Genomic DNA, 16914 nt, shown 5'->3' on the forward strand with positions numbered 1-16914 from the left:
AAAATGGCCACATTAAACAAATAAGTTTCTTTTAGAACATGATCTAGCCAGTACTGTTTGTGAGTTGACCTCGTTGAAAGGCAGAAAGACACTTAGATGGTGTGTAGCAAAAACAATTTTGTTCAAAAGGTTCTTGTTTGAGCTACTTGTGTGAACGGAATGTCACATGTTGTGTGCTCGTTCCACTGCACCAATAATAATTTTGCCCTTTCTTTGATTCAGACATTCCACACATTATCGTCTACAAACTGTTAAATTGATTGTAATCAAGTCATGTTTGAAAATCCTTTCATGTGATGATTCTTTTTGCACTAAAATGGACCTTCACTGTAGCGTTATTTACAAGACAGTTTGAGAATGTCTGGGGTGTTGTCGTTCACTGCTTTTGCTTTCAAATACACCCCATATTGTAGTCACCCTGAGATGTTTAGTCTGCTTTTAGCCCTTATCTACAACTCAGATTTAGATGCTGGCACAATTTATCACTGGAGGGAATCTCTGGATATGCTGATGTGTGACACCGCAAGGTGTTACTGTTATGGCAGATGGAACGATATCAGTATCTAACTGTGCATGGGTTAATACGTACTCTCTCACAGAGTAAAAGGGAGGATGTCTCTCTGAACTCCAGTAGCTACTGTGAAAGAGTTCAATTTAGGTGACAGTTCTGCAGTCCAACACCATGAGTCAGTACCAAATAAGCAGCCCACCCTTCTGGATGTGTGTAGTACTGAATATCTCTGTAAAATAAGGATGGTTTCTTTGTCAGGAGGCTTGTTTGTGCGTGTCACATGTGTCTAACACTCACTTGATGGGGCTCAAATACCAAACAGCTGAGAGAAGTTTTTCCTAGAAGCCTCTTCCATCGTACTCTAATCATACACTTGTCATTTATTCCATCATGACTTCCGTCTCTCTGCCAGATGCTTGTGTTGATTGACAAATCACTATGTGTAGTGTTGTACTGATGGTATTTCTCAGGGTTCACAGCTTACACGTGGCCTAATTAAAAGGTAGAGTAATAAAGATGCTGCATGACCTAATCTTTATTGCCTCTCTGTCATGTTTCCCGTTTAGGAAATTGCTGTGCTGAAGGACGTACGCACTCTGCAGGTGATCCCTGGTGAACTGGTGAAGCCTTTCAAATCCAACTTCTCATCTCGTCTGGCTCAGAGTCGAGTTGAGCTGCTGGAGAAGCTGCTGGTGGAACTGGGCACAGAGAACTCTGGATTCACCCCAGTTAATGTCATGACGGTAAAAGACCTAAAACATTTAAGATCTAAACTTAACCATTCGCAATGACTTCCTCAATCGATTAGAATTCACTGAAACAAATGCCAACAATAGCCTTGGTCCTGATTATCTTTTTAAACTTGTTAGCTCAAGGTCACAAGTCACTTACCTCATGATCCCGGCAATAAATCTTTTAATTCACACCAGAAAGGAAAACTTGCCGCGGTCCCTTTCATCTTAACAAGAGACCGTGAATATTAGTTTGAAAAAAAATGACACGCCAGTGACTCGTGATGCTGAAATTGATTTAACAGTAAAAATTTAAAATCTTATAAAAGTTTTGAAATAGTGGCAGAGCAAAAATGTCACTGTTGCATCTGCTGTCTAACAAGTTTCTTTAGTAAAAATGTTGGGGACCACTGTTATATTCAGATGTCTCCTCAATCACGGGCCACAGTCATGTGGTCATCAAAATCAGAAGAACACATCTATCAAGCTGTTTTTCCATTACTTACGTCACATTAATAACAACCCGACTTACTGAAGGCAGCAGTTCCTCCCTGGTAAGTCTTAGTCAATTTTGTCACCTTTGGCACTCACTTTTCATCCCCAGCTCGCTTCTTGGCTTCCAGGAGTGACCTAATATCAATGTGAAAACTATCCAAGTGTTCAGTGGGCTGGGCAGGCCTTTGCCCTCACAAACCCCCCAACCCCAACCCCCCAACCCCCCAATCTGCATAGCTTTTATCATTGAGGCCAAAGTGTTGGGTTTGTCCTCTGAGTTCTTCACCGCCTTCTGAAGCCAAAACCACACGGGTGGCCTGTGTTTGCATGTTTGCGCATGCCTTGCTCAGCGCTTTTGTGCTGGATGCCTCCCAAATGTGCTTGGGAAACATTTCCAGCCTGGATTGAGATGTGACAGGGGGCTTGCCTTCTCTCCTGCCACAATAGACAGTATCATGACAAACAACATACCAGGTTAAAGTCTAGATGACAAATCTACCCCCTAGTTTCCTTGTGGTTATTGATGTTGCTGTTGAGATACCTGCGAAGCCCTGGAATTTATAGGTCCTTTACTTCACTGAAGTTCATCAGCCACCAGAGTAACAACTGAAATACAAATATAGTTGTTAGTACAAATGTCTTTTTTCATCCAAAGGTGTTTTAGATTCTTGATATTTCTCTGTTTAGGCTAATGAGCATTGATTTGGACTGGTCTGTTACTGTTGCATGAAAATAGTAATAAATAGGGAGATTATGAAGAAAGGTTGAATAAAAATGAAAAATAAACAAAGTATTTTTGAGTTAGAACTTAAAGAAGATTGAGGGTTGGCATCTTGATGTGCTCAGTAAACATTATATACAGGAACAGCTTGCGTGCGTGTGTCTGGCGCAAGTGTGTGTGTGTGTGTGTTGCAATACATAAGGATACATACAGTAAGTATTGATACACTGATGGAACCATTAGTACTGGTGTGTTTTTTTTAAACAAAAGAGCTACAGTTCCTTCTTCCAGTTGTGTAACTACAAATTTTAAATACTTGTATTGTGTACACCCCTACACACTCTATCAACGCAGTAGCTGACAGGCTGAAGTCTTAAATTCACAGTTAAAACACAATGCTAGTATCTGTTTTCATGGCCTCAGTGAGCTCATGTGACAAGCTATTGCGTACTAACCAAAGCTGTGGTTTGAACATTTTTCCTTTTCCTTCTGCTGTTACCTTGGTAATCAGCTCTACTTACATGAAAAAAAGGAGGTGACTGAATTTCCTGTAATTAAAACGAGAAGTGGTTGTTAGAGACAACAGAGAGTAATGGCTGCCTGTCCTTGAGTCTTTTGTGTGAGGGAAGGGCGGCCTGCTGCAATGTTTATCTGTGGATGTTAATGCTCTCTGTTGGTGGGGTTACCATTGTGTTATGACCCTCTTCACAGAGATTATATTGCATAATGGTCTCTTATCACATCATGATGCGCATTTCTATCGAACGACTCACTCAAGTAGGTTGAGCATCAAGACTGATTGAAAAAACACCTCTTTATGAAACTGATATTTTTGAGGAACTGAACTTGTTTACAGCCCTGACAATAGACTTTGTCCTGATGTGTTTCTCTTATATAGGGTAGGTAAGTCAAGGCAATTGAATATGAACTTTGAAAACCAGTTAAAACATACCTTTCCAGGCCAAAATGCAGACAAATAAAATTGTCGAGTCATTTTAAAATCAATTAAACAAACTACTGAAGTTACAGTCATGGAACACCATCGAAACCTCAGTAAAAGAGTACAATGGTACAGTGGTTAGCACTGTCACCTCACAGCAAGAAGGCTCTGGGTTCAAGCCCCTGCCTGGAACATGGAATCTTTCTGTGTGGAGTTTGCATCTCCTTGTGCTTGCGTGGGTTCTCTCCAGGTCCTCCGGCTTCCTCCCACAGTCCAAAGACATCAAGAGAGTCAATCAATTGATACTCTAAATTGACCGTAGGTTTGTGAGTGTGAATGGGTGTCTGTCTCTATGTGTTGGCCCTGCTATGGACTGGTGACCCGTCCAGGGTGAACCCCGCCTCTTGCCAAAGGCTGCTGGGATAGGCTCCTGCCCCCCTGTGACCCTTAACAGGATAAGCGGTAGAAAATAAATGGATGGATGTGAACACCACCAAATTAAGGATTAAAATAATTGGCTCAGTAATCCTGGTTTTCATTTAAAAATCTGTGAAAGGCTAAAAAGTAGAGATCCAGCAATTGAACCCTGGGGGACTCCCCCTGTTATGGTATTCCACTCAAGTTTCTGGTCACAGATGGCATCAATATTGCCTCCAAAGACATGATTGAAAATAAGGTCAGTCTCTTGCCCTATCTCAGGAGTTTGGAGAGAGAGAGCTGTTAATATTTGTTTTAATATGTGTTAATATTTATCTCTCTTCATTTGATATCTCTTCTCTCTTCACTTGATCATTTTTTCAGTCCACCACCCAAGGATGTGTGTCTTATTTTGCATTCATTGAATGGAAGATGTTTTTAGTTTTCTTCTGTTTATCATTCAGATTCGAACGTATCTTTCCAAACAACTTTTATGTTGAGGGAAAAAAAACGTGCCTTTGATCATTTCGTCAGAACAACTCTGAAACTGGCATATTTTTGAATGTGCAGATCCACTTATGCAATCAGTGTTCTCACGTGATCGCAGAACTGCTCAGTAACCATATATCATACCTCTCTATTAGTTTTGTACAGCGGCGTTGGAGCACAGTTCGTCTTCGGTTCGAGAGGTGGCAGCACGCATCATCTTGTCCATGTACAACCAGCACAGAAATGCAGTGCTCAGATACCTACCACCCAACAATGCTGCCACGCGAAAGAACTTCCTTCATAAAACACTGTTTGATAGCTTTGCCAAGATGGACGGAAAGCTGGTGGAGACTCAGGCAAGAAACTTTTCTCCTCTGCTAATACATTCTCCTGCTTATATCATTTTCAATAAAAAAAGGGGATGTTAGAATAAATGATGACTTCTAAATACAACAAAACAAACATGTACAATATCGAATGCTTATACCTTGTCCATTAGGAAATGAAACTGCTGCCCAAGCATATGGTCCCACTGTTCTTTACATACAAATTGTAGTCACTGAGGAACAGCTGGCAGGTGGACGAGGAACCTGCTCCACATGGCAGATGGGAGACATCTCTCTCGCTTAGTTGTTTTTTTTTTAGGTTGACTACATTTAGTCACGTCTATGTTGCATAGACAACTCATTACTCACATGGGCGGGCTTGTCTTTCTTGTACTCATTAGTCACAGTACATAACCAAATAATCATATATTGTAAAAAAAAATTTCATCTTATGAACTCAAAATGTGGTTGATTTATCACAAATCCAGCTTGTGTTTCAAAAGTTGTGGGAGATTGTTTAGTGTAAAAGGTAGTGAGTCACCACGCAAAGTGTAATTGTACTGGCCTTATGAGAGACTTAACCTTCCCATTACGTAATGGCCATGCTGACGAGCACCACTCCACCGACAAAATGTCTCCTGCATGAGCCATCAGCAACATTGCCACACCACTTCCCTGCACTGAGTGGCGAGAAACATTGTCCTGATACTGAAATTATGGTACTAGTGAATGAAGTGGAGAGAGAGAAGAAAAGAGCGATAAGAGAGGAATTGATGGATGACAAACTGACTTTGATGAGAGTAATTGTTTGTCACTTTTCACACAGACTATAAAGAAGGGCGGTCGTCAACAGGAAGGTCAGAGGGAGAAGGAGGAGATCCACTCACTTCAGGAGCAGCTGGCTGCCTTAAAAGAGATCACAGTAGGTGATGTCGTCATTTCAGATTCAGATTCAGATGTCTTTATTTATCCCCGAGGGGCAATTAAAGTACGGCACAACTGAGCAGCATGACATTAAAAAACAATAGAAAAAAAAAAAAAACAGGGACATGAATGTCATTACATCACAACTTACAAGAATTTTTATTCAGTTGGTGCTCCGAAACTCATTTAGGTGTATTAACAACACTGGTGTGTTTTCTTAGTTCAAATAGTTGTTCCATTATTTAGTGATGGCTAATTTTGTGTAGAGCTTTCCTTGTTAATATGATCACATTTCTTTTCGAAATGCACCTTTGTGACATTTGTCTGTCTGTTTCTAAGGAGAGAAGCGATGAAAGCCCTGAAGGACAACTGATCGAGAAAGAAGCTTTCAATGTTGAGAAAGAAGCACAGAAGGCTGATAAACCAAGTATGTGCACAAAGAAAGACAAACAGACAAAGTCAGATCAGTGCCTCCTCACACTCCTTGTTTTCATTAAATACCAAAAGGCTTCATTTAAAAACACAAGAGAATGTTTCTTTATGACAAAAAGAGGTAAAACATAGACCTTTGAGAAATGAAGAGACTAGCTAGCACTAATTCCCCTAGACGTGACCTGCTCATGTGACCCACTGTCCATTTCACAACCTTTTTGAAGGCTTTTTTTGGGGGTACTTACAAGGTCGCTGACATGAATGGGAGAGCCCATAATAGTTGGTGTCTTTTGATGCTTTGATTCTTTTTCGGCTTCTTCAGAATAGCATTAAAATGCAAGTCGACAAAACATATTATTGGCAATTTTTAAAGAGGATATATTGCCTCGTAGCATCAAGTTTTATCATCAGTTGCCTGGCAACAGTGTTTTCTAGATATGAACCCATCGATTCCCAAGCTGGTCAGCACCACAAAACCAGCCACCACAAAGAAATATAAGAACTTCTTGATAACAATTTAAGATTATTTTATGTTAACAATCATGGTTTCTTAAATGTTTATTACATTTGATCCTCAAAGCCTGACAAGAAAGAAGAACCCATCCCATAGATGTAGTTTAATACAGTGGGGAGCTGTTTTAACAAAGTTATACTCCACATGATTAGTAACTCGAGCATAATTCTCATAGTTTTTTTAATCTAAGTGTTTTTCTGTCTAATTTCTTTCTGCTCATGATTGCCAAATCTTTGTTTTTCTCCAATTATTGAAATATTGACAAGTAACAGATGTCTTCATTTCCATTTGTTTCAGAATCGCCCCAGAACACGACAACACACACTGCAGATGTCCAAGAACCTATCACTTACCTGGACAAGTAAGTCACCTATAACATTGTGTATTCCTCTAAGACAGGGCCTCTCAAAATGGAGCCAGAGCCATATTTGTTACAAGGGATGAAGTGATAGTTACATTTGAAATTAATTTAAGCATTGGAATTGAAATTTCTTCCCAATATTTTCAAGAAAAGGAAAGTGAAAGTAAATCCAGTGATACCAGTCATACAAAATTTGATATATAAGCTTTGGTCAACTGTGGTTATTTTTTTAAATGTGCTTTTTGAATAGTATGACTTGAGTAGACCGTGCTGTCAAAGTTTTTCAAAGGAATTTTAATAATGATTTGACCACATCCAGGCACAGTGGGGGTGGTGAGTGTCTGGCTCTTTTCTTTTGGGGGTTTGGGATTATACATTTTGTGGACCCCTTCTCTAAATCACTGGAATATTGGGAATTTCTTCTCTTGTGTATGAACGTCCTTGAGCCGGTCAGGTCCAGCACCAGATGAGTATTGCTGCTATTCCATTTCCTCAGTCAGATGTGATCTGATATGAACTACAAATTCTCTTTCAGCTTGTGTATATTCTGCGGTAAAACAGATGAGTCATTCACACAGGATGGATTAGACCTCCATTACTGGAAACACTGTCCGATGCTGCGATGTTGTGAAGAATGTCGACAGGTATGTTGTTTTTGTTTTTTTTTCGAAAGAGATGGTATCTTGTGAAAGCACGACATGTGGCCAGCTGTTAAATTGCCACCATGGTAATAAAGCTTGAAGCCTTGGTGTGAAGTTCTGCATGGTGTTCACAGGTAGTCGAGATAGCCAGCCTCACAGAGCACCTACTGGGTGAATGTGAAAGCAGGTCCAAGTTCAGCCAGTGTTCTCGCTGCTCCGAGGCAGTCGCCAAGGAGGATCTGACTCGACACGGCCAGAGTCCCGCCTGCAACCGTGAGTTCTCAGTCTCCCACGTGATAACTTAATGACATTTAATAACAACGTGAACTTAATGACATTTACTCAGAAACATTGACTCACTCATCCACTTCAGATCACAACTCAAAACTCATCTGTTCAAATCTGTGTATCCATCTCAATGGAAATCTCTGTGCCTCTTTCTGTTGTTTTTATCCTTTATTGTTTTGATGTTTTTAGATGTGTGTTTTTTTTCTTATGTGCTCTGTACGGCAACCTTGAGTGCCAAGAAAGGTGCCTTTAAATTAAATGTATTATTATTATTTATTTTTTTAATTATTATTATTATTATTATTATTATTATTATTATTATTATTATTATTATTATTATTATTATTATTATTATTATTATTTATGTTATCTGGTGAGTTTGTCTTATTTTGTAATTCAGTACTGTGACATAACTAAATACACAGTGACATAAACAAATCTATTGTGATACTTTTAGCACCATTATGTAACCTTAATGTACTTGTTACATTTCCTCTTAGAAACAGGTTTACTTTAGCTCTTAACTGCTTTCAATAATCTTACAATAAATAGCCTGGTACTGCACAGTAGATGTAAAATAACCAACCATATGTTTGCTTGAATAATTGACAGAAGTGAGTGTATCACTTTCTACTCCTGTTTCTAAGTGTATTAACAAACAATAAATAATGTTTGAGTTTTTGTCAATGTTCCTACTCCATTTAGATGCTCCCTTCTCGTACATGTTATTATTTTTGTCTTGGGTATTTCATGGCTATCTTCTGTAATTTTTGAAAGGGAGCTGAAAGGTGTTGTGTTTCGGTTTCAGCCCCTGTCTCGGTTAAAGGCTCCAACCACTGTCCCCTGTGTCACAGCAACTTCATGCACGGAGAGGAGGTGAGATTCTGTACATGCAATTTATATGAGGGTGACTCAGCCGTAGCAGCTCAGCCATACCAATCCCTGCACTTTTGCTTCATTGTTGCTGCATTTAAGAGACTGATCTGATGTGCTGACAGACATAATGTGCTGAAGGACTTTTTTATATTTCACTGCTGAAATATGCTCTAGATATTAGATTAGATTAGATTAGATTAGATTAGATTAGATCAACAAAGGAGAAAAAGACAAAGACAAAAGACTTTAACTTTGTGTTTCCCTTAAGGCATTTGTTAGACATTATGGACAATGACCAACAGGCCCAGAATAATTTTGCCTATGTTGCTTTAATGTGAAGCCTTGACTACATATCATCGTTTGAATCCAGAATTTAGAGAACTCCAGTTTGTTGCCAATGGAGACTGACACTGGAAGATGCATTGTTAGAGAGTTGTTAGTTTTTGGTCTCCATTAGCTTCAAGCTAATAGTATACTGTATGGCTGCCATTTCCTGGATACACCAAAAATTAGTATAGGGGAAAACACTTTTGTGAGATCAAGACACCTTAAAATGTGTCCCTGAAAGGTAAATAACAATTTTTGGGTGACATATGACTTTAAGGCTGAACTTCAAGCAGTGTGTGTTTCTGGTTTTCGTTTATATCAACACAGGAACTAGAAAGTGTGTAATCTAGGACTCAAGTAGCAAACAGGTGTGGGGGTAAACACAGCTATTGTTGGTCTTTAAGGACTTCAAAGGAGGAGATGCCTTTGTTCCTAATGGGCTGCTTCATTTGTCCCCAGATGAAGAAAATTCCATTACATTCTTCAGATACTTGTTAGTTTCAGGGGAACTGAAGATGGAAGCGTTCGGATTGGCTTTACTGGATAAGACATTGAGATGTTTTAACTCCAGGCACAGTTTAAATACCCCTTTACGGGTGTCTTTCAGTCCTACTTATATGAACAACATTCTATCTCTCCAACATTCAACAAAAGTAACAGGAGCATGCACTCACACGAACCAAAGCATTCAATATCATTTAACCACAGAGAAATCTTACCTTTCTTAAGCAAACAAGTATCTTATTTCTTCTTTCTCAGCTAATCAGTTACTAATCCCGAGTTTCTGTCCACATTTTTAGTGACAGTTTCCTTGTTCTTCCTCCCTCTCCGAACCTTCAGTGTGACACGTTGCAGGTTCATTGGACAGAGATCATTCCAGTTAAATGTTGGGGTCACTGTCAGTGACAGAAGGAAGATAAGCAAATTGGTTAAATGATGGTGCTTGTGTGCTGGCCATGGCGATTGTGGATAACGGGGAATGAAGTTTTGACCACTTGCCCTTCCGAGGCAGGAGGGAGGCACACAAATGACCCACTCTGGTCTCTGGGAACTATTGCCAAAACAGCACAAGACCTTTTTGAAACCCTGTGATTGGAATGAAAGTTTAATAGCTGGTCATTTATTATTTAATGCTTCTTGAAAATATTTTGTTTTTGATGATCTAAACAGTATGATTGTGGCATTTATAAATCAAATCACATCTCCTACTTTTCTTTGTTTTATACGTTGTATGTCAGTTGGTGTATTCTTTTGCCTGCTTGTACGAAACAATTAATGATTTGATGATTCATCACTTGAATCGCTTGCAGCAGTGGAAGCTACACAGAGTTTACAGAATGACATAATGTCTCTTGTAAAAGAGGTCATGTACACAGTAGTTCTTTATCCATCGGACATTATCGCTGGATGCTAACTACGTACTGTCTGAGTACGGTCAGATATGAAGAGATACAATTTCACTGATTCCAAATCTGGTATTTTACATGTGTCCTCTCACACTCTGAAAACTTACAGACGAAAAAAAAAATTCAGAAAGTCACACTTGCACTGCCAGAGCCCCGAATGTGGAGCCAATGAAAGACTGCAGTGTTAGAAGGAGGGAGGGCGGGTGTTCAGGTTTTGACTGGGCCTACAGTCACCCATGACTGTCCCGTCGGAGAAAGTATCCAGGAGAGGAATGGACTCACTGAGCTACTTTGTCCCTGTTCCAGGCCTGGAAGGCTCACCTCATGGGCAGGGAGGGCTGTAAACAAAACTCACGTAGGACTGCGGTGTCCCAGAGAACCCAGCCAGCACAAGGTAAAGCATTCATGCACACCATCCTCACACCTACCTTCCCCTCGCGCAGTGTGAGAGCCATACACAGTGCCAGTGGCGGTTGCTGAAACTTCATATTGCTGCTTTTCCACTTTGGTTTCCTGCCTCAGAGCACAAAATGAGGTGTGTAAAAATAGCCACAGGTAGGATTTAGAGTGATATTTCACAATCTTGGTGATAGTTGTAAATAGATTGCTGACTAAAAAATGAAATACTCCTCTCAGCCCACAGTGACTTTGACTACAGGAGCAATGATGACAGGGGTCACTCCTCTTCTCAGGTTCCAGTAGTGATGTAATGAGTCTTTCATCCTTTGCTATCAGTGTTGGTAAGATATTCTACAACCAGTTCCACTTGGATCTACACTGAAACAATGCTTACTATATGTGTGACCATATGTTCCAAGCACAAGTCAACAATGTAAAGGGACAACAGTAGGATATGTTATCGGTACAGGGTGTGCCTCAGGGGCATTGTTGGGCCCCTTAAGCTTGTCTGGCTGTTGATAGAATAAACATTAGTCATACTAAGGGCAGCACGGTGGTGCAGTGGTTAGCACTGTCGCCTCACAGCAAGAAGGTTCCAGGTTGGAGTCCCGGCTCGAGCACGGGATCTCTCTGTGTGGAGTCTGCATGTTCTCCCTGTTCCTGTGTGGGTTCTCTCTGGTACTCCAGCTTCCTCCCACAGTCCAAAGACATCAAGAGGGGACGAAGCTGATTGATACTCCAAATTGACTGTAGGTGTGGCTGTGAGTGTGAATGGTTGTCTGTCTCTATGTGTTGGCCCTGCGATGGACTGGTGACCCGTCCAGGGTGAACCCCGCCTCTCGCCCGAAAGCCACTGGGATAGGCTCCACCCCCCTGTGACCCTTTGCAGGATAAGTGGAAGAAAATGGATGGATGGATAGTCATACTAAATAAACTTGCATTTTCTGCCCTTTTCCCCTAATTTTCATGTTTAAATTGGTAAATTCTTATTGATTTTACATGATGTCAGTCAGAGTGGTCATCCTATCAGTCGATGGCCCACCTCTTCTGTCACTAGCTGGTTTTCCATCATGCTGGTTTTACGAGCATTTTGAAGTATCGCACTGGAAAAGGGGAAATGCCAACATAAACAGATAAATAAAACAATCCTCTAATTAACCAAAATTAGTTAATGTGCTATTTGGGAGATGGAAACAGATTTGGTGAATAAGTTTTGACGTATTAAACATTGAACTCACGTAACAGCTGTTTCTGCTGATGGCATCTTTCTGGTTTTCTCATAACGCATGAAAACATGGCCGATACCAACAACAACAACAACAACAGATGCGTGTGGATGTATAAACCAAAATATTCCTCGGCCTCATCCATAGGAGAAAAAAAGTATACGAATATTTGGGATGGTCACTTGTTTTTTTGTTGTTGGTGTTGGTCTGCTAGTCAGCTTCAGGAGAGAGTTTGTGTCTTTTGTATGTTGAAAAGTAACCTTACGATGTGACAGTATTCCTCTGTAACCTAACAGGGTCTCTCTGCGTATCCAACTGCTGGCATTATGACACCATCCATTTTATATTCAAATCAGAGGTCATGTGGGCTGCTTTGTTGAGGGAAAATAAAGAGTAAACAAAAAACACATGGGTTTGTGCAACAGGTTCCTAGTTTGAGAGGATGTCTCATGTCTGTATCCAGGTAGGGTTGCTGGTGGAGCCAAGCTGAAGCCATCCTGGTCAGTTGGGGCCAGAGCTCGAGCCAGGCCTATGGGTAGAGGTAGTCGCATCCCAGCCCTGGCACCCCTGGCAAGAGGACACACACCAGGGAACCGCTGAAGCCGGTTAGAAGCACCCTCGAGACTCTGTCTACACAGAACAGTAACAATCAGCACCCACTCGCTCCCACCTTCCTGCATCAAGGCACTTTTAGAAAAGGCACGTTTCACAGTTACACAGCAGCATTTAAACGCCAAGTGTTTGAGTTTTTTATGTTTACCAAAATGTGCAATTTAATGTAAAATTCTTCAATGTAAAAATACATCTAATACCAATAAAAAAAAAAAGATGAAATGATAGGAGCACTTTCTGGATTTCAGAAAGTATGTTTGAAGGGCTTTATAGACATTCGCAGAAGTCAAAAATGGGAAAAAAAAACTTCTGCATTTGTTGTTTTGGCAACGTCATATATGGTCATCAAGCCTTGACAGTACAATAAAGCCATTTATTTATGTGAAAGCAGGTTCCTCTCTCTGGCTTTGGTTCATATAATGTCAGCTACTGGACAGCCTCATACAGCTTGACTTGTTGGTGCCTGTTTCCTCTGGGTTTTGAGCTTCTCAGCTTGAAATGAAATGAACCTGTTCATTGCCATGGCAAGAAAGAAACAGGTAGATCAGTGACGAAGTTGTCTTCCTCCATAAAGTCAAGTGGCTCGCATCGCACAAACTCATCGTCAGTATGGTACCCTTCATTTCCCATAATTTCTAATGGGTGTTCTCTAAAACCCCAGGAATGAACCAGCAAAATACACCGCAGCTGTTCAGCGACGGTGTCAAACAACAGTTATTAACGAATTTCTTAGTCACTCTAACCAGGGATTATCACTTATGTAGAGAATAAACACAAGCTTGATGTATCTATTAAATAAACTTCTCACTTCCAGCTTTTAAACAGACTTTCCATTATAAGTTCAGACACTGAGATAACGCCTTATGACATCATCAGGGGGTCATTAGCTTAGACTTGACTAACCTCCTTCGGGACATTTTACAGCTGTTCTCATGGGCAGAGTGACACTCCCCAACTTCAGAGCGACTACACCTTTTTGAACAATACTTACAATGTGTAACAACAGACAGTTTTACCATTTAAGTTAAATGACACGTATAGTGTCAGACAATATCTTTCCAGTTCCAGAGAAAGGTAATCAGCACTTCGGTAAATATGTAAAGAATCAATTCGTCTGGCAAACGCTCCTGTCACTGCAGCATTGACAGAGGGAATGAAGTGATGGTGTGGTAAACTTTGATCCTATATTATGAAAGTCCCATATAATATGAAGTAAACCAAAGGAAAGATGCTCTGCTTAACTTCATTCTACAATCATGAGCAGAGCAGATCCATAAAGAGCAGAATGGTGATGAATGTATATGCTACTGGAATGTATGTTTTTCTTCAGGTTTACAGGATTCCCGCTGAATATGACATGAACGGAGCCCCAACAAACCAGTTTAAACTGCATCAGTGGCTTTTAACCAATTCCAGTTTCAGAACTGGGACCATAACTCACTGCTTACATCCCCATACACAGTGTTACAATGATGCCGATTGTAGCATAACTGCTATGTTTTCTATCTTTAATGTGATTGTAAAAGGAGAGAAAACACACCGCCGAGCCAACACGTCCTTACACATTTTTAATGTACTTTCATAAATTGTGCTATTAGTCATTATGAGTGTGTGTTACAGGTTCAGCACAAATGTTACAACATGTTAACATCCTAAATCCATCACACTGACTTTAATGGGCTTCTGTATCGCAGCGGTGGATGTTTTATGTGCATAGAAGTAAGTATTTTCTGAATAAATATTTTTGAAATTAGCTTTTTTTTCTGTAAATGTATGCATTTATTTATTTACATAAAATGATCAAGAAAGTAGCGTCCACCTTTTTTGATGTGGGTGTGTCTGTTCCTACTCAGGCCAGGAGGTGAAACAAAATGTCAAATGTTTACATTTTAATCAGGATGATCTTTAAGATGATCTTTGTGTTCTCGAAGTTTGTTGTGTTTCTTAAATCCATGCATTCATTTATTATTATGATAAATCTTCTCCAATATGGTTTCACATGACAAAAGGGTTGAAGGAATTCAAAGTAGACCGAGTTCCAGTTTTATTTACAGTATCATACATAAATCTACAATATTACAGCCATTTGATTTCTTTGGTTTTGTCCTGCCTGCCATTGCAAATCATGTACTAATGATAAAAGTAAATTTAAAAAATATATTACTTATGAAAACACTTGAACATGAAGTCTTCATGCCAGCACAAACACCAGCTAAAACCATTACAAGTGTGTATCGAATCATCATTGTTAGATTAAGTCTCTATTGATCTGAAATGGCAACGGGAATCACACACCTTCCATGCTCACACACGTGTAGGGTAGTGGTTTCAAAAGAAAAAAGGAAAATCAAAGCAGCAGGATGTAAAGTAGTAAGTTGAACAACCTGAAGTGTGAGACATGTAGTCTGGCAAATAAAACTGTAAAAAAAAAAAAAAAAAAAATTGTAAATATCAAACTGCTCCCGCTAAAAACAAGAGTCTTGTTTTCCTTCTATCAGTCCAGGTATGACGGACCATCATACCGACGTCCTTTGCGCGCAGACCAGCTCCTCATTGTGCACCACGCTCCACATCCGCAGTAGCTCTTGTGCGCTCAGTTTGTGGACCACTATTAGGTTTTTGTAGAAGCAGGGCTCCATGTTCATGGAGCTCACCCTGCGCCGGGTGATGCCGAAGGTCCTGAAGCCCGTGTGCATCTCGGGGGTCAGGTGGAGCTTCTGCAGACACATGCCTAAAAACACATCATCGATTGGGTACAACTCTAGATCCTCCGAGACCACGAAGAGCCTCCTGGCGAGTTGGGAGGACATGAGAAACCCCCCACCTCCCACATAGGGTGGGTATGGCTTATCGTACAGTTCTTTAGGGATGTAGTATTTGCTTTGCCGGTTTCGGATGGGGATTGCCTTCGAGATGGTGTCCCCTATAAACAATTCGGCCTCCTTGTGGTCCTCCACCTTGAAACCAATGAGTTCCAGCAGGTTGTGTGTGTTCACAAACACGTCATCATCTCCTTTGAAGATGAACTGCACACCGGAGCAGTAAATATCAAACCATTTGAGAAAGTTGACCTCTTTCAGGGTCAGGTTGAAGAAGGTGTCCATGAAGTCCCACTGCAAGATGTCCCCGTAAATCAGGTCCTCAAACTCGATCAGTTTCTGAAGGTTCTTGATGTCTTTGCCAGTCGTTGGGCTCCCAAGTAGAAATAAAGTTTTGATCTTCTTCCCATCCACCGTGTGCTCTTTGCCCCAGGTTTGGCGCACCGCCTCCCGCCGGTCGTGCTGCTCGATAACGGACTTGACCACCATGAGGAGGTGCACCTCCCCGTCCGTGCACTTCTCCGGGTGGTTGATGAGCATCGGGAAGTACCTGCAGTGTCTGTGCAGGACGAATTGGTGAAACCTAGGGTCCAGTCGGCGGAACCAGTCCTTGCTCCTCACCGTGGCGTCTTCGCTGCAGTTGAGAATCTGCGCGTCCCAGAACCGAGTCCCGTTGGAGACGCGCTGCGCATCCAAAGTGGTGGCGAGCGCCGGAGAGTTCGAGCTCGCCAAAGTCCCTTTCAAAACCGTCTTTTTGAATGAAAAACATTCTGACCCGCACCAGCCGGTAGTCCTTACATGTTTCACCCCGACCCCGTATTTCTCCGCCACTTTTAACTTGTGGATCATCAGGAAAGACGCAAAGACGAGAGACAGACTGAGGAGAGGCTTCAGCAGCGCACCGAGCCGCTTTCTCCGGAAAATGTGATCCATTATTCTCACTGTGGCTGCCGGAGACCCTCAAATGGTGCACCTTTCTCGGTCATCGTGCTTCACAGCTGCGCGTCTGAGTAGAGGACACCACCGAGGCCGACCTTCTTCATTTGGACACCCAAGGATGTGTCCTCGTCTACATGAGAGCGCTGACACTGACGTGGCCCCGGGGCCCCCTCTGACCATGACGGCGCTCCGTGGCGTCACAGATCAGCTCTCAGAGTGCTGAAAGACCACGACTGATACGTAGCGTGACTCCGGACATCCTCTGCTGCCTGTCTCCGATCAGAGTGACCGGAGACTTGCTGCTGTCTTACCCATACACTCCCCTGCACACACACCCTCCTACCAACCCCTCCCCCTCATGACACACAGGTGTCCACAACATCGTAACCTAATAATTTGGCCATTTTCACTCATTTCATAGTTGGAGTTGATGCAGAAATGGATTAATAAAGACTCTAGAATTCACCTCCTCAACACTTAAGAAGATGTTTAGAATTTCAGATAAAGGAAGATGCCTTTC

General features: G+C 41.3%; 2 protein-coding genes across 5 annotated transcripts in view; one reads left to right on the plus strand and one right to left on the minus strand.

Annotated features, from left to right (window-relative positions):
* Nucleotides 1-14389, plus strand: part of cep104 (centrosomal protein 104) — a 27080-nt gene extending 12691 nt beyond the window's left edge. For 2 of the 4 annotated variants that reach the window (XM_086214304.1, XM_086214306.1), the window contains exons 13-22: nt 1078-1254; nt 4460-4660; nt 5457-5552; nt 5894-5981; nt 6798-6861; nt 7397-7505; nt 7637-7775; nt 8599-8666; nt 10706-10793; nt 12488-14389. In XM_086214304.1, the coding sequence (XP_086070430.1) occupies nt 1078-1254; nt 4460-4660; nt 5457-5552; nt 5894-5981; nt 6798-6861; nt 7397-7505; nt 7637-7775; nt 8599-8666; nt 10706-10793; nt 12488-12624 (1167 nt within the window). In that variant the 3' untranslated portion in view covers nt 12625-14389. Of the gene's footprint in view, nt 1-1077; nt 1255-4459; nt 4661-5456; nt 5553-5893; nt 5982-6797; nt 6862-7396; nt 7506-7636; nt 7776-8598; nt 8667-10705; nt 10794-11035; nt 11140-12487 lie in introns of all 4 variants that reach the window. The other 2 variants (XM_086214305.1, XM_086214307.1) reach the window with 2 other exon arrangements.
* b3gnt7l (UDP-GlcNAc:betaGal beta-1,3-N-acetylglucosaminyltransferase 7, like) lies at nt 14231-16670 on the minus strand. The gene has a single exon (XM_086214308.1). It carries the CDS (start codon nt 16386-16388, stop codon nt 15153-15155), a length of 1236 nt encoding a protein of 411 aa, XP_086070434.1. The 5' UTR covers nt 16389-16670; the 3' UTR covers nt 14231-15152.
* Nucleotides 16671-16914: the final 244 nt, after the last annotated feature.

Source organism: Aulostomus chinensis, chromosome 9, assembly GCF_037954235.1.
Source record: "Aulostomus chinensis isolate RoL2024-O1b breed Wild chromosome 9, RoL_Achi_v1.0, whole genome shotgun sequence".
Taxonomy (NCBI): domain Eukaryota; kingdom Metazoa; phylum Chordata; class Actinopteri; order Syngnathiformes; family Aulostomidae; genus Aulostomus; species Aulostomus chinensis.